Genomic DNA, 23,232 nt, shown 5'->3' on the forward strand with positions numbered 1-23,232 from the left:
TGGAAAAACAAAGAAGACAGTTTAGAAAATATGATATCTAGGAATATAATACCTTAAAGAAATCTACACCATGGAAATAACTGCAAATTAAATGAAAGTGTCTGGGGTTTTGGTAGCACTGCCATTCTTGTCAATGGAGAAAATACCATCTTTTCAGCTTATTACTACTGTGGTCAAACTCAGCAGCATCCATAAAGCAAATGCTTCGAATGACAATCTAACAGAAAAATAACAAATGACCATACAAAAGATCTGCATGGCCTCTAACTCAGACTCCAAGCCACGATGAAAAAGGAAAACTGAATTCAGTCCAAGTTTTAGCGTGTGTCATCTGTCCCCACACCCGTCTGTGCACATAGAATGTCAAAAAAAAAAAAAAAAAAGCCAACAAAAAGTCAATAATATATAATCTAGTATTTTTTAATTTTATGTACAGGAATATAACGTTATGGCAACTTTGTACATGAAATACATACAGTATTTAAACATGAAAATCAGCTAGGTAAGAATTTACATTAGCATTGAAACTGCTTCATGTGCAGCCCAGTTAATACTTAGTTTAAATCTGTATTTTATTGGGGGAGATTTTAATAGTTTACAATCATAGAAACATAAACATTTAAAACAGGACTCTATAAAATAATTTACAGAAACCCTACCATCTACACTGAGAGAAAGGGCATATGTCTGTGAGTCGTGTGTGTGAGTAACAAGGTGAACAAATGATGTATCTCAGCCTCTTAAAGTATAAAATAATTTAGAAGCAGTTCATGCAATATGGAAGCAAAGGCGTGCCAGTTCTTCCGAGGTTTTCTGCTACCTTGGACATCTACTGAGCATCACATGTGGGTCACTGGACACATGATAACACTGCTGCCAGGTGCTACCAGACAGCACCAGCCTCAGTTCCTCCAGACAATGACTTATGTAAACATAAATATACAAGTTGATATCTTCTCTACACAGTACAAATACAGGTCACAACTTCTCAGCTGTGCAAGTAGTCAATCCGTATACTCGGAAGCAGGATAATGCTCAGTCCGGAGTTCCCTGTGCTCCTCTGTCCAGGGGCACTAACAGAACTTCCTGGTTTTCACCAGTTTGCTCTGGTATTTCACCGAGTGCCCGCCGTGCCCTATGACGTAAACATCCAGCAGGTAGGACTTGCCAGGCTGCAGGCCTCTGATTGTCTCTGTGGTCACTGCCTTCTGGATGTTCTGGCTGTGGAAGTATTTACACAGAACCTTTTCCGACTTCTTCCTAGTGTCTGGACCCAAGCACTGGTTCTGCTCTCTTTTCTTCTGCTCTTCGTTGTAATTGTCATCCACTTCCCTCTTGTAGATGCAGAATTTGTTCCTCTCCTGCGTGCCCAGCCACGCCACGGTGACCGAGGAGCACGTGCGGAGCTTGTCAAAGGCTTTGATCCGCGTGTCTTCGGGAAGGGAAGGGAAGGACTGCTTGTTAGGCCTGGTTGTGGCCAGGATCTTCAGCATGGAAGCACCTTTCTTGCTGCCCTTCAGCCTAATCAGGTACTTAGCTTTCGCTTTCCCCCGGAGCTGGAACTGCCGCACGCCCTCCACGCTTTGAGACAAAAGGAGTTTTCCATCCCTCCTAACTTGGATCTGAACAGCATCCAGGCAGGAATGAACGGAAAAGGTGACTTTTTGGTGAGATGAAACAGGGGCAAAACGTAGAAATTTGGCTCCCTTTCTTTTGATGAACACATCTGTAACTTTGCCGTCCTTCAGCTCGACTGTTTTCTGCTTCGCCTCCTCCTTGGTCCTGGCAAAGGTGCCGACGTAGGCGGTGCTCATGTTGGTGTTGGTGTTCACTGCAAACATGTCAAAGTAGTACTGCGTGTCTGGCTTCAGGTCAGACACGGTGAAGATGTTCTTGTTCCCAATACAAACTCTATGCAGGTCAACTCTCGGCTTTGGGGACGTTTGCCGCCCAAACTTGGACGGTTTTAGGAAACCACGTTCTTTGCCAGAGTTGTTGTCTGCAGGGAAGCCAAAATGGGCAAAGTCAAAGGGACTGAAATCCAGACCTGGCTTTGGAGCCATCATGAAGGCGTCGTCAGAGCTGAGCTTGGCTTCGACAGCACAGAGGCTTTTGAAGTTGTGCTCTTTGTTGATGACGATGCAGTACTGGATGGGCTGTCTCAGTAAGGAGGCCGTGGGGCTCGGTTTCCATGCCAGCGTCACCGTTGTACGTCCCAGAGAGGTGACATCGATTCTGGGATCATAAGGTAACTCAGGATAAGGCTGGTCTGACTCTGGAGTCGTGGTTGCATACACTTTAAAATGGGTGTCTTTCTCTGTCGACAGCAGATCCAGCTGGTACAGCCCAGAGGGGGAACTAGAGGACACAAAGTACTCCACGTCATTGCCTTTGTAGGAGAAGAGCTCCGTGCCTTCCTCGTTGGTAATCTGCTGTTTCTGTTGCTCAAGGGGCTCTGGGTCACCTGGAATACAAGCAAAAGAAAACATTAGCACAGACACTCTCTGCAAACGTGAAAAAACAGAACTCTAAAAGGCGCATTTTGCTACATAAAATACAAAAGTGAGATGGAAAAGGAAGGTTTTGTCTTCTGAGGAAGATGAAATTGATCAATACTTCCGTCAAAACAGAGAGGAAAATTGGTTTGGCACTCAGGTTAAACCCAAACACAACGAAATTCCACCTGACCAGCATTAATGGAATCTCATGAATGTTAGCTAACACCTTCCACTCGAGTGTCAGGGATCCCACTTGGAGTTGCCATGCGTGTTTCTCCAGGGGAAACTCGCTCACCTGCCTGTTCCTGGATGTGGTCCCTTGGCTTTGGCCGTCTGAGTCACACTAAAATTTTGTTGCTAAACACAGTGGGGACCAGAGGTGTGTCTGCCATACCATGTGGTGTGTGGGACAGGTGGCATGTGTCAGAGGCTCGGCAGCCCTTTTCTCTCCTGAGCAGCAGCTACACAGCTCCGTGCCTGGAGATGAGTCCTCCCAAGGGGTGAGCTCAGCCCTGCTGCAATGGCAGCCCTGTCTCTCCAGTTTTATCTTGTGTAAACACCTCACAGCAAAGCCCCCATCAAAATTAGTCACTCTGGGCAAACACAGTTTGCTCTGGCAGCATCCAGACTCCTGTGACTGTAACCTCAGCTTTTACTTCTTTGTAGTCCTTTTCCTTTTCATGTTGCTGCCTGTTGTCAATCTCCTGCACTGGAAGAGTCAAACAGCAGGAGATCATAAAGACAGGCCTGCTGTGAGACTCAGTGTTTGAGGAACCTTAAATCCAGGAGAAAAGCAGGGAAGGGGACAGGGGAAGTTGCTGATGGTTTGTTACCTGATCCTTCCCCACTGGCTTCCTCTGGGAGCTCCTGCACACTCAGTTTCCACTCCAGAGGGGCATCACACGGTGTCACTGTCACTGCTAAGGGAGTGTTGTCCTCTTCAACCACGAAGAAATACCTAGAGGGAGGTTGACAGACCTACATGTCAGGAACTCCTGATGGCAGCCAGCTGGCAGGGAGTGACTGGACACAGTCAAGGATGGTCTTGGTGGGGCCCCAGAGTCAAAAGTGCTACCAGCAGGCAGAAGGAGTATGGAAAGGCTGGTGGGCCAGAGCTAAGGAGCAGGGCTCACACTTCTGTGTCAAGGCAGAGCAGAGGGCTTTCTGGCCTCCTGCCCTCCCCTCCAGCAGCTTTACTTTCTACCCCTGTACTACCTAGATACAAATAATCACAGAGATATAAATGAGGGAAACAGGATCTCTCCTGGAACTTAGAGAGATGCTCTTCTGAGCAGGACACATATTTTATCCAGATAAGTACATAGAGATACACACACACCCAGCTGCCCTCCCACATCCCTCCAGGCACCACACATCACCTATTGTAAAATGTTCCTCACCCATGAAGGCTGGAGGAGGTATGTGGTACAACATAATGCAGCTCTTCCCTAAACTTTCTGGAGCCTTCTCTTCCCCAGTTTAACCCTCAGTATTTTCTGACCCACAGGGTGAAGTTTGGGAAGTGGAGATTTCAGACCAGGCTGCCTAATGCTGCTTCTTTAAAGCACAGAAGGGAACAATGAAGAGTGACAAGTGGGGTAGGTCAAGCCTGTAGTTTCTCATTTCTTTCCCGCTCCCATTGCCTCCAGACATGGTTAGTGGCTCCACTTCAGGGAAATTCTGCAGTCTGGGGGAGCTCTGGGCTTATCCCAGAAACCAAATAAATTGGACAGACCCTCAGCTGGGGAGGCCAGATTGGGCTGGAGGCTCACATATTTACTTCACCAAACAGAACGCTGGCATTTATATTTTTATGTTTGGGATCCAGTTTCTACCTCAAAGCACCCAGCAACCAGAGCTACTGTCTTCAAAGTTCAGCTTCCTCACTTGGGCCAGACAGAAATACCTTTTGGGGGTGTCTCGGAAGAGGTAGCTGCTGATTTCAGCTCCGTCGGGGATGACTGAGGAGTCGTGGAAGAACGCCTTGTCCCGAATCTGCATCTGGAAGAGCTCCTCATCCCTGGTGGGCAGCTTCTGGGGCCTGGAGTGGAGCGGCAGCAGCAGCAGCAGCAGCAGCAGCAGCGGGCAGCGCAGCAGGAGCATCCTGCAGCAATGACAGGGGGTCTCACCTCAGGAGGGGCACCACGTGCAGCTCGTCTGTGCTGGAACATGGGCACACCTACAGCAACCTCACGTGCACTTGGTGTTTTGCAGGCACCTTCACTGCCACACAAACACCTGGAAAACTCGCTGTAAGGACCGAGCTCGCGCTGTCACAGCGCTTGGATAAAGGGTGTCACCAAGGTTTGCCCATCCTGAGCAGTAACCAAAGCCAGCCCAGGCACAGGTTTCAAACTGGAATCGCTACCAAAGAGCAAAAGCCTTCCACATGCTTTGGTGAGTTACACTTTGATGTTTTGCCACAGCAGAAACGGAGCTCGCTGGCCTTGGGAGTAAGCACAGAGCAGATGGAGGGTACATTGGCTTTGCTTCCCCTAGGAGACTTTGGTTGGGCTTCCAACAATCCTCTGGAAAGTAAATATTTCCAGTGAAACTGTTCTTGACAAAAATAGCGAATTAGGAAAACATGTGATACAAACCCACACGTATTCAAAGCACATTGGTATTAGCATGCAATTCAGCAGGGCTTAATCCTCGAGCCTGATGGGAATTGCAAAACACAAAAGCAGAGAATCCTTTACAAATTAGGCATAATAATTCATAATCTCAGCCTTTCATTATTATGTCTAGAACTAGGTCAGAAATGTCTACCCTAACATATACAGGGGACAGGCTGGAAATCTCCTTTCTGTACTGTAGATGATCTCATCTATAATGGCTCTGGGATGGGGCTGAAAGGGGAAACTGCCCATTTCTGGTACAAATGTACCAAGTTTAAATTATTAAATGATAACCATTTTTAATTAGGACAAGAAAGAAAGAAAAAATGTTTAGGCCATTACCTTAACTGTGTTAGCACTGATTTTGGGGAGAAACATGCTAAAAGCTGAGCTGCCAGGAACAGCTTATCTTGTCTCATGGCTGAGTGTGCAGTCATGCCCTGCTCTGGGTACTGCACTGCAAAGCAACTACTATTTTATAGCAAACTCTTCCTTTTACCTTTAAGATCAAATCTGTCACTGAGATACTTCTTTTTCCCACCACCCCAATATTTTATGCAAAAGCAGCAATATAAAGCTCCTCGAGAAGTGGCACACTGTATTCCAAGCCGTGCTAAAACTGCTCTTCCTAAATCCCTCTCTCTGCTGCCTCCAGCTCCCCTTCTGCCTGTCCTGCTCTCAGGACAGCTCAACACAGCCACCCACATGCTGTACAGCAGGGCTTCTGACACCAGCAAGGCCATGGAGGGCTATTTCCACCCTCATTTTGCTTCCTCTGCCTCTGGCATTGTTATTTAATCATTCCTTCCACCAGCATGCAGATGCTGCCCCACTCATCCCTCCTCTCTGCTCTCCCCTGATATCAGCTCATTCCCTCCCCCCTTTTCTACTGTTTTCCTCAAATCCTGATTTAGCTTTCCCAGCCTTTGTCAAAATTTGTCCCAAACAGGTCCTGAGTTAGCTTTTGATGACAGGGGATATAGTTCCTCGAATTCAGACTGGAGTGTTGATACTTACCAGCAAAGTTAAAGACATTTGACCTTTTGGAGCAAAGATCATGAGTCAAAATACTTGCTGGTTTGAGTCACCAAAGCCAGCAGAAAGCTCCTCTCCCACAAAGCACGATGAGTTTCGTGTGCTCTATCACACTGTTTATTGATTTTTCGAGTATTATTGTTGGCCAACAGGGATGAAATTCCTTCCAACTTAATCACAACAGTTACAGCAGATTATTTGGTTAGGTAAGAAGCTCTGACGCTTTCTGCGGACAGCGTCCTCCACATGAACCCCCTGAAACTGCAATCCTGTGTATTCCCATAGTCAGTTCCAGTGCAGTGTAACCTCTACTAAAATAAACCATTTTGATTATAGGCTAAGCTTCACTTCTTAAATAATTTCACTAGCTAATGCACTTTAAAATCTCCCATAAACAGTGTTTCTGCCCCCCTTAACAGCTACAGAGCAGTGACAAGGCACAGATTTGTCTGCAACTTCTTTATCTAATTGCAAAAGCATTTTGGCTTAAAAATAACTCCAAAAAGACACATTAAATTTAGTTCTAGATCCCTGCCCATCCCACACATGAAATACCTTGCAAAGTTGTCAACTGTTACTGAAAAAGGAAACCTTTATAATCTCTGTTCTTTGACAAATTGATAGAATTTTGAGTGCTTTCATTTTCTGGTATCTAACCTCAGAGGTTTAAAATGGGCCCAATTTTCATACATGACACTTCCCAAAGCGGGACAACAGCAAAGAGGCATCCAAACCTGGCTCACAGTTTTTGGAAGCTGTGCTGTCAGTGTTACACCACCCTTTCACACCAGTTAATGAACAGATTCTAGCTTTTGCAGCGCACTCATTATGATTTGGCAGGGTTTCAAACTAAACCCTCTGTAGTTTACCCATGCAAAACATCAAGAGCGAAGCAAAAAGCCCATTTATTCATCCCGTGTTTGTTTCTGGGCAAGCTCACCAGTGACTTTGACAGAGTCCCTCAGAAAATGCACTTGCTAGATGTGAGCCCGTGAATTCGTGCTCTGCCACCCAGCCCTCAGAAACTCCCAAAAAACCAATTTTCTTGCCTTGGATTTGTTTTTAGAAGCCAGGTACAAGCTGTGGCCTAAGCACTGCACTGCTAAGCCCCACAAATTACATGAAATACGTTGTGTGATTTTTTGTTCTCTAGGCTGTGCCACCTCCTTAAATGTCTTTTATTCCATTTTCTACAAGTTTGTCTTGTTTTCTTTTCTTTTAAACTCTGAGTCAATATTTTATTGATATATTCCTGCTGACTGGAGGGATTTTCCTGCTGTTTATCACTGAATTTAAGAGAGTGCCAAAATAAACAGTCCTGAGTGAAATAATAAGCACCGTTTTCCTTCTCCAGGACTGCAAAAGTGCCCTCTAATGGCCCGTCTTTACCTTTCACTTCTTCCCCAAACTCTGTCTCAACTGAGCCTTAAACCCAGAGGGAAGGGTCCTGCTGGCTGACTGAGCTGGGAAGTCAGACTGAGCATGGAGCATCCAGAGGGTGCCATCTCCTCGCAGGCAGGACTGCTCCCAAGGGACAAGGCCACTCAGTTTTGCCTGCCAGGCACCAGGACACTGAACCCGGGCAGGCTGAGAGATGCCAGGGCAGGTGGCCAGGGTTTCCTTGGGTTTGAACCTGGAATGTGGCAGTGCTGTCCCCAGGTGAGCAGCTCCCAGGCTACACAAACACTGCAGGGGCAAGAGCCACACCTCAGGAGATGTTTGCTTAATGAACCCAGCTACATTTACCTAAAAAGATCAACAGACGAAAAATACATGCTGGACATTGGAGAGGGAGATACATGATTTTAAATGCTTCAAAATTTACCACCTTGCCAGAGGCTTGGGGCTTTTTCTTTCTTTCACAATGTAAAAATAATAATTCTATAAATGACATTTTATAAACTTGAGTTATAAGCACATAGATGAAAATAATCATTGAGTCAGCTCGTGGGTTTTATAACAATTACAATTAATTCTTATCTTTTTAATAATCTCCTTACCAACCTTTCCAAAATCCCACCTACAAAAGCCCTACACAGCCCTCTTTCCTGCCTTTGAGACCTCCATCTGCAAATCTCCAGGTAAACTGCAATTAGGACCAGAAATGGAGAGGATAATGGGATTCACAGCTGGCTCAGGTCCTGAGTTGAGGGACAAATCAGCTGGAGCGGAGGCAGCACCTCCTGGGGTTTTCCCAGAGGCTCAGCAGGGTGGGCACATCCTCTACTGAAGCCAGAAGCAGGTGGCCTTGAGGACAAATGAAATCACCCCATTTTTGATTTCCCTGCTCAAGCCTGTGGTATTTTCTGGCTGACCTTTTTTTCCAGCACTGAAACACGGCTGTGCAGGGTATGCTCTGTAAGGGATCAGAGGCTCCCTGCCTAGGTCCCACCACAGAAACCCCACCCAGCAAACCAAGAATCCATTTTGTTTGGCTCTTGGGGATCCAAGCAGTTGTGTCCTCCTGTTTGGCCTTCGCTGTGCATTTGTTTAACACAGGTACTCACCCAACACACCTATGCTGGGGAAAAAGGGAGCAAAGTACTGGATTCACCACATGCAACACTGATACCTGTTCACAGTCATCTTCCTTGATCTGTGGAAATAATTTGCTTTACTCCTCAACTGTCACCCTGACCTGTGAAGGACTTAACACCACCAAAAAGATCTGGGTTTACCTGGAGCAAATGCATCTGGAATAACCAAACCCTCACGTAAATTACAGAGTGGGAAGAGCACAACTGTAATTTAGTGAGGATAATTTCAAGGCACTGCCTGACACAGCGCTCTTGTGTTGCATTTCTTCTCTTTTTATTGTATGGATGGTTAACTTTTTTTCCTCCTTACATCCTATTTTTAAACTCTGGTGTGCTGGGGGCGGGGTTTTTTCCTGTTTACATTACCCATGCTGCATCTCATGGTAAGTCTGCAGATTTATTAACGTGTTTCAAGTCCAGCTTTGGAAATAAAAGAGCACTGTGTGACTTCTCTTACTTATTATAGGAATGCTGCAAGTAAAGAAGCGGCGAGCTTTTCCATTATACACTCCATTTCCAGAGATATATGCCACAAATACATGCACCTCAGCACACACAGTTATCACCTGAGCACCAGAGGAGTTTAAAAGCGCTTAGAAATTTGATTGTAATGCAATTAGTTCTTTTTAATGTGCAAACAAGGAAAAATAATGCCTTTGCAATTTAAGCATTTACTGGGAGTTGCTCAGTTTGTTTGTTTAGGGGGAGGCCAGAGGGGAAAAGTGAGGGCCTGCTGTTTAATGCTGACAATTCCCTAAAGGATGTGGAAAACGCCTGGTAGGCTTTTCATTTGGGCTTTTTTGTGGTTCCTTTTTTTTTTTTTAAAGCATCACTTTTGAAAACTTGTTGTCTGGTCCTGCCTGGTGCCTGGGGAAAAACACAGACCAGGCAGGGCTGTGGGACCTCTCCAGGGGCCCGGGACAAGGAATGCTGCCCCAGTAGGGATGCAAGGGTGTATCACTGTCTCCGTGGATTTTAAAGACCGATTTTTTGTGTGGTGCCGCAGCCAGCTTGACATTGCAGCTCCTGTTGGCAGGACCAGCTGTAACTGGGAGGACAGGAGCTCTCAGGGACCTGTAATCCATGGATTAAAGCTCCCTGAGTACACAGGGACATGATGGACTATAATGGTGCCTTTGAAGCATGGAGGGTCCACCGTGTCAATAATCTGTGGATTAACCAAACGCCTCTTGCAATTCCAACTCAACCCACAATTTTCCTTTGCTGGGAAAATTATTGTTTTAGCCAAGTAAATCACTGTGGCATTATGGGGAAAAAATACAACCATGTAAAAGTAGGAAGGTTTGAAGAAATAGGGGTGCATTTCCTCCAAATCTTAATGGACAACAGTGGCAGTGAGCTACAGCTTGGGGGAGAGGTTAACCCCAAAGGGGCATCATTAGAAAATGCAGAGCTGTCTCAAATTAGACATGTTGAAAAGCAAACATACTCAGGGAGATACAGTATCAAAAAAATCTAATTTTACATGGACTATTTTGTTTCTAAGTTGAGACTTATTTATTTTTCCACATTTAGTGGAAACAGATTCAACCCTGATCACATCAAAATCATCACCCTGGAGCTGGTGGCAGCTGGACGCTTCCAAAACCAGCTGAGCCAGGAGATGCCATTTGGGACACTCAAGGAAATGCCTCATAGTTCTCCTTTTTTCAATCAGAGACCACATACTAGCACTTCTCTCTTTCACAGCCACCTCTGCCCACGGGACTCAGCGCCGAGTGTCAAACCCAAACAAACAGCGCGTCCCCGGCGGCCCCTGTTACAATGCTCAGCTTGTTCCGTGCCTCTCCTTGCGAGGGGGTGGCAGCGGCACGGGAAGCAGGGATGTGCTGGAGCAGGGGGCGGCAGCCAGCTGGCAGCCCTCCCCCCAGGACAGATGTTACCTCCCCTGGCCACTCCAGCACCGGCTGGGTCCCTGCTGCTGCCCCTGCTCATCCTCCCAAGCCCGCACAAAACCTCCAGGTGGCTGGATGGCACTCCTGGAGAGGGCAGGCGTCATGGGATAGGTGACTGGTACCAGCTCCTGCAGAGGAAAATATGTCACACTTGGAGAGTCTGACCCAACTCGGAGTAGAGGAATTTTTTCCATAGTCTCAGCAGGGGTTGAGCCCCAGTAGGAGAAATAAGGCAGAGAAATCTCAGTTTGCACAACTCCAGGCCATTTCAGATAACCAGCCCTGCATGCCACGCAGCTCTACCACAAATCTTTCAGCGCAAGCGCTGGGGGTGTTTTATAATGGAAAGTAATTATTATCCCCTTGTTACAAGCAATAAAAGTAGGGCAGAGACTTTCCTTGTTCAAGGAAATCCCAATATAATCCTTTCCTTTAATCATAAAACAATAGCTACTTTCCTTGGCCAAGTCATTCCGCCTTCAGCACGGCTCTCCGGGTGTAGGTTGCTCTCTCTCCGTAATGAATTTCAGCAAGGGGATTAGTGGGGAGGAACACACGAACAATTACAAATTACAACCAACACCAGCGTGTTGGTATTTGCTACAGTTTCCCCACTGTTCCTCTGGAATACTTCAGTCTGACATTATGAGTGAGCACCCTCGCCAAAATCCTCCAGGGACGGGGATGAAATGTCAGGGCATGATACAGAGCAGGAACGCAACCAGGATCTGCATCCTGCTGCTGCATCCTCAAACTGAGGGGGGCAGGAAGGCTTGGAAAGGTGCTACAACACAAACCCAGCATCATTAACTTCATTAACTACCAAAGGAGTTAAGGTTGCTTGAGCCATCCCTAGGGAATACAGCTGGCATGGCAGCTGCTCCCGGCCAACAAGGTGTTTGCTAAAGGGGAGAACATGAGGAGCTGGCACAGGGCAGGGAGCAGTGGGAGAGGCAGGGACAGGCAGGTCACCAGAGTGACTCCCAGAGCAGGAGTGGGGGAAGCTGAGCTCCGGCACCTCCAGCAACAACCTGAGCACTCACGTTCTGTGGAAAGCTGTGCCACGAGCACACTGGAATTCCTTATGCACTTCTCCCCTTCTAGTTTTTGGTTGCTGATTTATAAAGGGAATATTTCTTGGAAAACCTATAAAGGGAATATTTCTTGGAAAACCTGTCAAGTGCAGAGGGGCTGATTCCCACAGCTTCCATCAGACATGCAGTTTCCCTCGGCGTCAGGAACACCACCACACACATACACAGAGCTACAAACCACAGCCAGCCCACGGGCATCGCTATTCCCACTCACTTCCCTACCTTTACCCACAGCAGTGACTCAGGAATTCTCCTTTGCCCTGTCACCACACTGCCCTTATTACCACTGGTGGTTTCTCACCTGCCATGGCACAGAGGAAGAGCAGCAGCTTTCCAGAAAGCTGGAAGAGCAGAGCAAAACAGCAGCAGTGAGAATGCACAGTGCTTGTCTGCAATACCTGGGGATGCAATACCTGCATCCCTGTGCTGCCACCAGAATGGGGTCCTGCAGCAGTGCTGACCCCAAAGGAACGAGGAGTTTTTCTACTGAATTCAGAGTTTGGCCCCTTTGAGAATTGTTTAAGTTGGAAAAGACCACTGAGTGCAGTCACTAACCCAGCACTGCCTAGGCCACAGCTAACCCATGTCCCCAAGTGCCACAAGTACACATATTTTGGATACCTCCAGGGATGTGATTCCACCACCGCCCTGGAAAGCCTGTTCTAATGTTTGACAACCCTTTCCATGAAAAAGTTTTTTTCTAATATCCAGTCTAACCCTCCTCTGGCACAGCTTAAGACCATTTCCACTTCTCCTATTTGGGAGTAGAGACCACTACATATTACTGGTGACCACAGTAATATATGTTATATTTATAGCTGATCCCTCAGAATTTCAAATCCCTGAATTACCATCAGGATGCAAATCTTTCTGATTGCCCTTACTATCCAAAACTGGATTCAGTTTTAGTATTTTCTGCCTTCAGCTTTAAAAGTATGCAAGGGAAATCTTAGGCCCTGCAAGTCCTTAAGGAACCCTCAAGGTGCTCTCTCATAATGATTTGTTGCATATCAGAGTAATTTCACAGACGCTGTGTCTCATTTTCCCTAGCTGGAAGAGGGCTGCTGAAAATATGTAAACATTTGTCAAGTGTTTGAAAATGGAAAGTATCAAATGTAGTGCTGAAGCTGTTGATATTTACATATTTCTTCCAGCAGCTCTTAGCATTAGACCTGGCAGATCTCAGCCACAGCAGCAAAGACTCCAAGATCCAGCATGGATCTTGTCTCCCACATGGCAGCACACGCCATTTCTTAGCACTGGTTCCTGAGGGGCTGCAGTGGCTGAGAGCACAGGATGGCTCATCCTGGATGAACCACATCCAGGGAGCACAACCAGCCTCAGCACTGCTCCGGGTGTCACTCAGCAAATTCCCTCTTCTGCATGCTCACTCCTAGACAGGACATGGGTAGGTATGAGAAGGAGCAGGAATGCTCCCACTGCCTACATTTTGTATTTACTCCCTTAGCATCCTACTTTTAAAAAGACACAGATTCCAACAGATAAATTAGTGACATTAGCTCCATTAATTAGTAAAAGTTTTTACTGGAGGGCATGAGCTGCTCCCAGTTTCTCGACATAGCTACCTGCTGTCCCCAGCATGGTGCCTGACATTTCCCACTGCTTCCAGAGAAAATCCCAACTTCCCCCAGCATCACTCAACCCCTCCAGTGCTAAGAACCATGTAACAGGGCAAGGATTTGACTCTAAAGGGCAAAATGATGGGGAGACAGTGAGGCAGAGCCATGGAGATGGTCTTGGTCAGAGCTGACACACTCTCACCTCTCTGGAGAGGCTGGAAGAGCCCACGAGTCCAGCCACAGCTCACCAGCCCCCAGCCCATCACACCAAAGCAGGACAGAAGCACATTTGGGAGCTGCCAGTCTTCAGTCTTCTTTCTAGCACTTTTCTGTTTTTTAAGCAGTGGACTTGTGCATATCCAAGCTGGAAAGTCCTTCCCAGCTGCAGGAGGGATGGGTGCTCCAAAGGGATGTGGCGCCAGATGGTCAAACCTGCCAGGGTTACCTGCAGAGCTGTGGTAAGGGGTCTGAAAAATCAGATTATTGCAAGGGTTGGTTTCAGCTCCACTTTGCTGCTGGGCCAGTGTTTATTTGTGCAGGCTGGCAGGGGAAAGGTTATCCCTTTATGTGCTGGCTGCCAACAAAAGTGGAGGGATCCCATGCGGGCGGGGAGGCCGGGCTGTCATGGGTGAGCGAACATCCAAACAGCCCCAAAACCTCCGGCCCTCTTATGGCATCCATACATCCCAGGCTGACAGAGCAGCAAAGGAGGGAGAAGAAGGGAGGAGTTTCTGCATTCAGAGAGGGGGAAGAAGTGGTGAGAGCTCTGCTGTGGGATCCAGCGCTGCCTTCTGGGGGTGTCCCTCTGCCAGCAACTGGAAATGGCTACAACATTCTTGGATGAAAGCTACTGCTAAAGGACAAAGTGCTATTCCAGCAACACTGTTGAGCATTGCTAAACCCAAAAAGCTGTAAATTCATAAAGCAGAATCTGCTCCTTGGTGCTTTCAAAGCATCTCAGCAGAGGCTTGGCCATGTGGGGGGCTGTGCCCATGGGGACAATGCCCCCAGGTCCCACTCTGCTCCCACACCTTTCACCAAGGGCCACGAGCTGGGGTCTGCCCAGTCCCAGGGTGACCCCACAGTGCCCAGTGGGGATGCTCATGTACCCTGTGAGCAACAGACTGAGCCAGAGCATGTTTTGGGCTGCTGCAAACACACTGTGCTGAGGTCTATGAATTTGGCATTTTCTAGTTTAAGCTCTAATTGCCTGGATTTTCTCATAAACACCTTGCAACTGTTTTTCCTTAGAGGAGAGGGAATTAGAATGTGCTCCATAAATTAACATAGCACATTTCTTTCCCTGAGCCTGCCACCCTGCTATCACACACTTGCAAGAGATGTCTTAGACTTTTGCTTTAAAATACCTGCTTAATTCAAACATTAAATTTAGACTTGTTCACATTATGTGAGAGGGTCTTAAAACCTACTTATTTTCTCTCTTATTTTTTTTTTTCTGACTATTGTACTCTAACAGGATTATAAAAGTTTTAATCGACTGATATTAAATCTTCCCTGCAAAATTGTAACTTTAATACCCCCTAGGACTATTAGACTTTTATTCATTATTTCTCATTACTGAAAAATCAGTTTGAAAGAGCCCCTAGGGTCTTCCCCAAATAAGGATAAGATCCTATTAGCCGTACAAATCATACCCAAGTAAGTAATTTTTACCCAGGAGAGAAAACCTCCAGGGAATTAAACACAGATTTAGTAGCCAAAAGAAGGGAAGGAGCAGGGACTAGAAACTGTTAATGCTGCACACTGATGATTTCCTTCTCATCCTGAGACCAGCTAGCAGCTCCAAGACGCTTGGCTTTCCCACACCATCACAGTCCCAATCTGTAAACTGCTAAATTTCCATCAGGTTTCTGGATTTCAGAATGCTGAGACTGGTTTAGACTGTTTGACTAAAAACAAATTAGCACTAAATCTGCTGCACCTAAACAAGTAGAGAGAGACAGAGAGAAAGAGAGGGAGCACTCACTTCTTCACAGTATTCTGACTGCTTTGTACAAACATCTTCCCTGTCCAACCATCCCTGCAAATGTGTGTGAGGAGCCTGCAATGCCACCAGCGATGCCTCGGCTGGTCTGGGGCTGCTCTGTCTTGGTACTGAGCAAGTTAAAGGTGAGAAAGATGAAAAGCATCATTTTTCTCACCCCCTAATCAAGTTTCAACAAAGTTGTGCTTTATCAAATAATACAGGGGAAAAAAAAAAAAAAGAAATGGACTCAATTAGGCAAACAATGCTTTTCCCCTGTAAATCACAGGGGAGGTGTCGGCCTCGGTGCTGTGTCACCTTGGGAGCGTGCGAGGGTCACACTGGAGGGGCACTCATATCCGGACCCTTGGAGCAGGGAATGAGGTAGGAGAGATAAATTATTGCCTTCTGCTTTTCAGTTTTCCAGGTGCTAGCAGCAAGTACCCACTGCTTCCTCTCTCAGCTGTCACACCAGCAACAAACATCTCTCTAACCCCTGAGTTTAATTACCCTGAAGCCAGAGCAGTCCCAGTTGAGACCCAGCCTGAACAGCCCTGAGAAATTGGTGAGAAATGCTGCAAGTACCTGCCTGGGTGCAAGGGCAGAGCCCAGGGTGAGATGCTCTGTGCAGGATCTGCTGCTCCCCTCTGGTAACTCAGGCACGGTTGTGTTTAGCGAAGCTCTCGTGCAGTGGGGCTGGCTTCTCAGGCCGCTCCTGCTGCTGATTACTCCAGTGACATTCAAAACCCATCCTGTAAAATGCCCCCCATCAGGTTCTTGGTGAAGCTGGACTATCAGCTCCCTCACACGTGAGGTGACATGACACACTGCCTGTTTCTGACGTGTCCCACATGACTGACGTGCTCCCTGCGGAGCAATCAAAGCCATCCATGCAGTCATGAGATTTTCAGCTGGTTCCTGTTACAGCTCTGCATTAACATTTATCCTTCTCCTGTTCAGTGGGTGTCCATGCATGCAGCAAATGAGAAAATTAATTCTGAGAGAACAAACTTCTTTCTAATACTTACTTTCTCTCCCATCTGAATGTATTTGCAGCTTTAAGCACACTCTCCTGGAGTTAGGATTTATTATCCTGACCTGTTTCCCAATCTAAGGGCAAATACTTCCTCTCCTAATGACATCTTGTTGAAGTTTTCAAACATAACATCTCTTCAGCCTTCAAAGCTCCTTCCATCCATCCACAAGCTTATTGGAGTCGTCTTCTCAGGCAGAAACGATCCCTGTTTGATCTAATGAGGATTTTTGCCGCAGAAGTACATCTTGGGATGTGAAACAGAACAGTTTCTGCGCTCTGCCTTTCCCCTAAAGCAGTGCTTGCTCGCTCACTGCTCCACTCCTGAGCTAGCAGAGCTCAAGCAGTACTTAAGGCCCTTCTCACTGGTCTTACCTGGGATAGTCTTCCTTGGATGTAATTCTGATTTCTTCTGGTTTACTGCCCATACAGTCAGTGACACCAACATGCAGAGCTCACCAGCGCTCAGTGTCACACCAGGTGCTCCATGATCGACGTAACCATCGGTCTCATGGCCTGTCTATCCACTCTTCCCCTGGAACTTATATTCCAAACACGTATTCCTTGATCCTGTAAACTAGCTGGGGTTATCCTCCCTGATGCTGGGGCACTCCCAGCAGTATGTGCACCCTTCTGTAAGGGCTTGCAAACTTGTTTTCTTGTGTAAAAGAGGCGGCCCTTCCCTCCTTCAGTCCAGTCCGCTCTCCTCCTCTGCGTTTTATAACCAAACAGAAAAGAAAACAAACCAAAAGAAAGCAAACCCTCCCCCGTTGCTTTAACTCTCACGAGTGGCCGAGCTGGTAGCCCCGAGGTGCTCTATCGCCCTCCAGGTTACCAACCTCAGCCCCTTCGAGTGCCGGGAAGGAGAAACTCGCAGCTTTCCGAGGCTGCCCCTAATGCAGAAAACGTGCGCGTTCGGCGGGGGCGAATGGAAACTCGCCCGCCCTGCTCGGAGTGGCCGTCGCTACAAATTAGCAAAGCTGCCTCCAGCGAAAGCGAGCCAGGCACTGAGAAGATAAATACCCACTTAGCGCAGCAAAACAAAACCAGCCCCAGAAAGATGCGAGACCCCGAAGGGGGACTGAAACAGCCCCTTGCAAACAGTGAAGTAATGGGCTTACAGTTTTATTATTCGTATAAAGTTTAGTGACTTCAAAATGAACGTGAAGCCAAGCAGGACTTGTTATCCCACTAAAATCTGTGCTGTAACTGAAGCCAGTGCCCAGATGTTCCGTGGTAAAATCCACCGCCTCGCTGCTTAAAAGCACCACATACCCTGACGTACAGTCCTGGCTTGCCTTTATCCAAACCTACTTAGATTCTGGATTGTTTTTCTAGCAATCCTTTCAACTGCCATGGGAAGTATAAAAGGTGGTCTCCTACAAAACCATTTAGTACCAGCTTGAAATGCAACCATTTGCAGAAATAAATCAGGATTTCTTTTTAATAAACTGTTTATCGCCAGCCTCTCGAGACATAAATCGTAGAAGAAAAAGCAGGGTCTGAGTTTAATAAACATCTCATCTTTTTATATATTAAGGCAGAAGACCCTGGCACACTTCAGAGTGAAGCATCCAGCAAACAGCCTCCATCCAGCCCTGCTGAGGGCATGGCATGGAGCAGAAGGCCACTGCATGGATGGAGCTTTCAGGAAAGGGTTTATCCCTTCATTTTTAGGGGACATCTCAGGTAGGCAAACCTTCCAAGAAGGACAAAGGGGTCTTGATGATGCCCTTGCTGCCCCTGCACGCAGTTTCTGGTCCGTGAGCCGGCTTGCATTGGGGCAGCCTGGGCTCTCGGAGCGCTGAAGGATGCTCAGGCTCCAATGAGCTGCACACAGAGCCACGACACCGAGCCTGCCCACAGCGCTGCATCCCCAGCCTGGCTCACAGGAGGAGGACAGGGGTGCTGGGAAAGCCTTGCAGATGGGCCGGAGCTGCGTGCCGGGAGCTCCGAATGACACACGAACACCGGCTCTGCAGCGGCGAAGGCATTTCAGCCGAGCGGGGAAGGCAGCACAGGCGTGACGTGATTTTGAACAGCTTGCTTGACAGTTTGCACCAGATTGTATTTATAAACATTGGGGAAACCTCAGAGCTTTTCCTCCGCGTTTCCGAAGTGCTCACCCACAACAACACAGGCGCGCGGGGCGATCCTACACAGCTCTGCCTCGCCTCGCTGACAAACTTCTCACAACTAAATAAAGGGGCCCAGAGTCATCTTGGTGGGATCAGCATCCCACACAGTGCTCAAGTTCCCTCTCATCTCACTACCAAATCCTGACATTCCCCAGGGTGGCTGGGGCATGAGGTGACCTGCTGGCCCATGACGCCAGCGGCACGTCACACGCAGGTGCCACCGCCTGCCAGGTGTGGCTGCTGGCAGGGAGCTGCTGGCAGAGCCTGGCATGTCCCCACTCAGGAGTGGGACATGCACATTTTGTCACTTCACAGGCAGGGCTGCAATGATACGCTGCTGTGCCCACCCTCCACAGCACAGCAATCAACAGGATTTCTGTCCAGGGCTGCATGGAGACAAGGAGAGTGGGAGGCACCCACAGTCCTCATCACGGAAACGTGACAAGGAATTTTTCAGACATATTATAAAGCTCTCACAAAATTATGAAGGGCTCGTTATCTGCTGACACAGAAAGCTCACAAGGAACAAATATCACTGTGCTCACAACAGGGTCAAACACCTCCACAGGAGCCTGGATACACCCACACGTGATCCACTACTGCATATCTCACCATGCTCTCAATGGTCAAACGAGAAGGTAAAAATCTCTCAGTGTTTTAAAAAGTCCTCTTCTGCTTCAAATATCAGCAAGTTTTAAATTCTAGACGTTGCTCTGAGCACTTCAGAGAGTTGCAGTGTCACTAGAAAGCTGACCTGGGCAGCACTCCTGCAGGTACGCATTTCGCTATGAGGCAGGAGAGCGCGGCCGGGAGGATGAGGCATTCCTGACAAGAAGCAATCCGAAGTACCATTCCTAAAATAGTTCAGATTCAGCAATTTTCAAAGTAGCTGAGCAGAAACACAAAGTTTTTCCCCCTTCTCCCTCAAGGCACAGCCAAGGGGGCTGATGGTGTCCAGCGCCCAAGGGCTGTTTTTATGGAAACCAGGTTATGGCCAAGCCAGCAGTGCCTGCCCAGGGTCACCGATGCCATAAATCACTCACTGCCAACTGCCCAGGGAGGAATTCACCCTCACATTGCTCTCGCCCCTTCCACTTTTACAGGCACAACTCCTCTGTCTCTACCAAGCGTGAAATGGGTGGGAGCCAGCCTCAGTGCTGGGTGGGCTGCCAGAGCAGCCTGACTGCGGGATGCTCCAGTGGAGACAGTGCCACACTTGTGCCACTGAACATCTCCTGCTATCTAGGGCTGCTCACAAACAGCCGGCTGGGACGCGGAGGTCCGGGGATTTATGGCAGGGACCTTGCCTCCCCTCTGAGCTCGCCTCCTGCGGCTCAGTCGAGCCACAAGAACAGCGATACTGTTTAATTGTTCTAATTAACATTGTAACTAGATGCTAACCAGCTCCTTTGGTGGGGAGGAGAAATCCAAGGGAAACTGCAAGCTTCCCGACCCGCTGTCTGAAACCAGCCTTCCAAAGGCTGCCTAGTCCACGTCGGTGTCGACCGGGATGATTTCCAGAGCAGCCCCGGGCGGCATGGCACAGACAGGATCACGGTCATCCCTGGCACCACGCTAACCCGTCCGGGGAACCAGGGCATGCTAGCGCTCAAGTGTCAAATTCATCCAGAACCAACACGCTCAGAGAATCACATCTTTTCAAAAACCAGCGCTAGCCTTTAACTGCGAAGGTTTAAATACATAAAAGTTCTATCTGCAAGTGATTAAACAGCGCTTTGTAGCCATTGTCTCTGCGCTGTCGAAATAAAAACAGAACCAAGGCTGCACGAAGCAAACCTCAACACTTACATCCCACCGTAGAGTTTTCTGTCTGCTTTTTTTTGGTAGCCACTTCTTTTTCGGTAGCCACTTTTTTTTCCCCCGAGAAGCACGTATGATGCTGGCGGAGCCGGAGCCGCTGCCTGCCTGGCACACACCGGCTCCGCGGAAGCGCCGAGGACGAGCCGGGCTTCTCGGCAGCAGCACGGGCTGCGGGGCACACGGCCGCCGCGGGCTGCGAGAGGGCAAAACCAGGGAGAAAAAAAACAAACCTCGAAGGCGAGGGAGAGATCCGAGAGGGCGCCGCGGTTTCTCCCGGCAGCATCCCGCATAAGCCGCGGCGGAGCGGTGCCGGGACGCGGGCTCAGCGCCGCAGCCGCGGCTGCAGGGACGGCGCCGAGGTGGCCGCGGCCCCGGCTCCGCTCCGGCCGAGGGTCCCGCAGCCGTGTCGGGGCACCGCGGCCCCCGCCCTCCCCGGGGCAATAGGAGCGGGCTGCGCGGGCGGCCCCGCTCCCCGCCCCGCTGCCGGTGCCTTACCTTGCGGCGTCCGGTCCCGTCCCGTGCTGTCCCTCCCGCGGCGGGGGAGGCTTGGGTTGATTTTTAGGGGGGCGGGTGTTGACCTAGCCCCCCGCTCCGGTGGAGAAGGGCTGCAGCGGGGACTGTGTCACGCACGTCCCTTCGCGCTTTATAGCCCCTTCCCTTCCCCACCCCTCCCCGCGGGGAAGAAAAAAAAAAAAGAAAAAAAAAGAGGAAAAACAATAAAAAGCTGAGGAAAGAAACCGGGAGCCCCCCGGGCACCCGCCGCTGCCCGGGGCGAGGGCACGGCTCCGGCTTCGCCTCCCGGGAGGAGCCGCGGGGCGGCCGAGCGCCGGCAAAAGTTTGGCGGAGGGGGCGCGGAGCGGCGGCGCCCGGCGCGTCTCGCTGCTGCCGCCGGGGCGGGCGGGCAGGGGGTGCCCCGCGGGCGCGGCCGCCCCGCCCCGCCACCGCTCCGCCACCGCGGGGGCGGGCCCGGGGGAGCCCGCGGCACCGCGGGGAGCCCGGCCCGGCCCGCCGGCCCCGCCGCCCCCGGCAGAGCCGCGCAGGGGCAGCTCCGCGCCGCCCGGCTTTGTGCCGCGCTCGGCTGCGCTGCCAGAGCCTACTCAACATCCATCTTGGAGGGTCGGATCCTGCCCGAAAGCAAAGCCCGGACGGGGGAACGCGAGGGCCCGGAGGACGCGGCGCTCCCGCTCCTCTCTTTCACGCGGCCGCTGCTTGAATCGGTCGGGGCTGCGGGAACGCTGCGGAACATCCCAACAGCGACGGAGGCGGGAGAGACGGTCAAGGATGCGTGAGATATGGGATTTACTAAACCCTCCTGCAACTGAGCAAACAAGTCGCGAAGCTACATGTTCAACCTCTCACCTTGTCCCTCATCACGTTTTGGTCAGAGGCAGCTTTCAGGTTTGGGGGCCAAGGGACAATTTTCTTACTATTGCCTGAGAGCTGCAATGAAAAGACCAAAACTATCCTTTGCCATTTAAAAACAAACCCATCTCTTTTTGTTTCCTTTCTGGCACATCAGTCACATAAACGTCAAGTGCTACATAAGCATTAATCAAGTTATTACTGATAGCAGCTGATGGGTAATTCCCAGAAGCTAATCATTCCTGCCCTATTATTTCAACAGATTTGGGGAGCAAAAATTAAGTAAACCCTCCTCTTTTTTTTTCCCGCTTTGCAAGACAGCTGAGCAAATCTGACAGCAAAGCCTCAGTGGAGGGATGCAAATTGTCATATTCTGTAGGGTGATATGTAGAGTGACAAACAGCTCCACTCTGTGAAGACACAACCCCCAGAAGAGCTCATGCCTTCAGGGACAAGCAGCTGTCCAGACCTCTGCTAATTGCCATTAGTTAGTGCCACTTACCTCCCACTCTGTCAACTCACAGAACAGCAGGGTCCAGCCAGCCAGCATTCTGCCCAAGGGTCTGCTCAGAAATATAAGTTCACTGGACAAAACCCAGGATTAAGAAAAAAAGCCCTGTGGGAGCCCCCGTCCAGTTATCCTTCAGTTTTCACATCCCAATTTGTACATATTTAACAACTCTATTCATCGTTTTCCAATAGGCTTTAAGGGTAGGATTTTAGGGAAGGGAGAAAGACAAAGTTTAGGATAAATTTATTCATGTTTAAGGAGAAGCAAAAAATACCTGGTAATACACAGCATCCCGACTTCTTCCCTTCCTAGAGGATCGTCTGCTTCCAACCGCAACACCTCAATAAGAAAATCTCAGCAAACTACATCTGCTCCTCTTCTGATGCAGAAGGTGCAGAGATTCAGTCATCCAAAAACGGGAGAAGCTGACTAAATGAGAAACCTGAAATTAGTGAGGAAAACCTGGCACATTCTGATGAGCCTCCCCCCAAGCCTTCGGAGCGTGCGGGAGCCAGCAGGGAGGGATGTGCTCAGGTGAAGGCAGCAGCTACCTCCGGGTGGAATTCATGGCACAACTGGGTTTTGTAGAGCCTGCAAAGATGGCTGGCTCGGGTTTGAGGTCATTAGAGGTAAAATATTGCTACCCAGCCAAAGAGCTCTGGAGACCGTGCGCCTCACACGCAGGCAAACCGATTATTTTGAAGCCAAGGACAGCTTTAGTGCTATTGTTCTTAGGGGGTATCACTGTGTGTGATTCCAGGGGAAGCAATGTGACATCCCTGGGATGTTATTTGCAGGGGTGTGTGCACACCAGCTCCTCTGCACAGATAACTCTCGGTTTGGATGCCTGCAGTTCCGCCTCTATCGCCGCTGTAAATCTCCATCGTGATTTAAAGCCCAGCACAGAGCGAGGCTCCCAGCCAGAGGCACAGTCAAAGCACTTCCACAACAAGATTCAGCTCTCCCAAAATTTATAAGGTACAAAAACATTCGATGCAGATACAGGAAGCAGATTTGGGATTTAGATGCTGGAAACTACGGGAAGTCTGGAAGGTGCTGGGGCAGCCTCCTAAACGGAAACCAAGCCATGAAAGCCAAACAC

General features: G+C 49.0%; 1 protein-coding gene across 1 annotated transcript; it reads right to left on the reverse strand.

Annotated features, from left to right (window-relative positions):
• Nucleotides 1–399: 399 nt before the first annotated feature.
• On the reverse strand, nt 400–21,143 carry NDNF (neuron derived neurotrophic factor). Its single transcript, XM_059843708.1, has 4 exons — nt 20,753–21,143; nt 4,405–4,602; nt 3,332–3,456; nt 400–2,464 (listed from the first exon to the last, which is right to left on the reverse strand). The coding sequence occupies exons 2-4, from the start codon at nt 4,599–4,601 to the stop codon at nt 1,074–1,076; spliced, it is 1,713 nt and encodes a 570-aa protein (XP_059699691.1). The 5' UTR covers nt 4,602; nt 20,753–21,143; the 3' UTR covers nt 400–1,073.
• Nucleotides 21,144–23,232: the final 2,089 nt, after the last annotated feature.

This window comes from Haemorhous mexicanus, chromosome 4, assembly GCF_027477595.1.
Source record: "Haemorhous mexicanus isolate bHaeMex1 chromosome 4, bHaeMex1.pri, whole genome shotgun sequence".
NCBI lineage: Eukaryota > Metazoa > Chordata > Aves > Passeriformes > Fringillidae > Haemorhous > Haemorhous mexicanus.

Bases quoted from the DNA above. Each gene is read 5' to 3' on its own strand.
- NDNF (XM_059843708.1), bottom strand. From the start codon at position 4,601: ATGCTCCTGCTGCGCTGCCCGCTGCTGCTGCTGCTGCTGCTGCTGCTG. The intron at 3,457-4,404 runs GTATTTCTGTCT...ACCTCCCTCTAG, and splicing joins TTCCGAGACACCCCCAAAAG to GTATTTCTTCGTGGTTGAAG. The intron at 2,465-3,331 runs GTAACAAACCAT...CTTGTATTCCAG, and splicing joins AGCCAGTGGGGAAGGATCAG to GTGACCCAGAGCCCCTTGAG.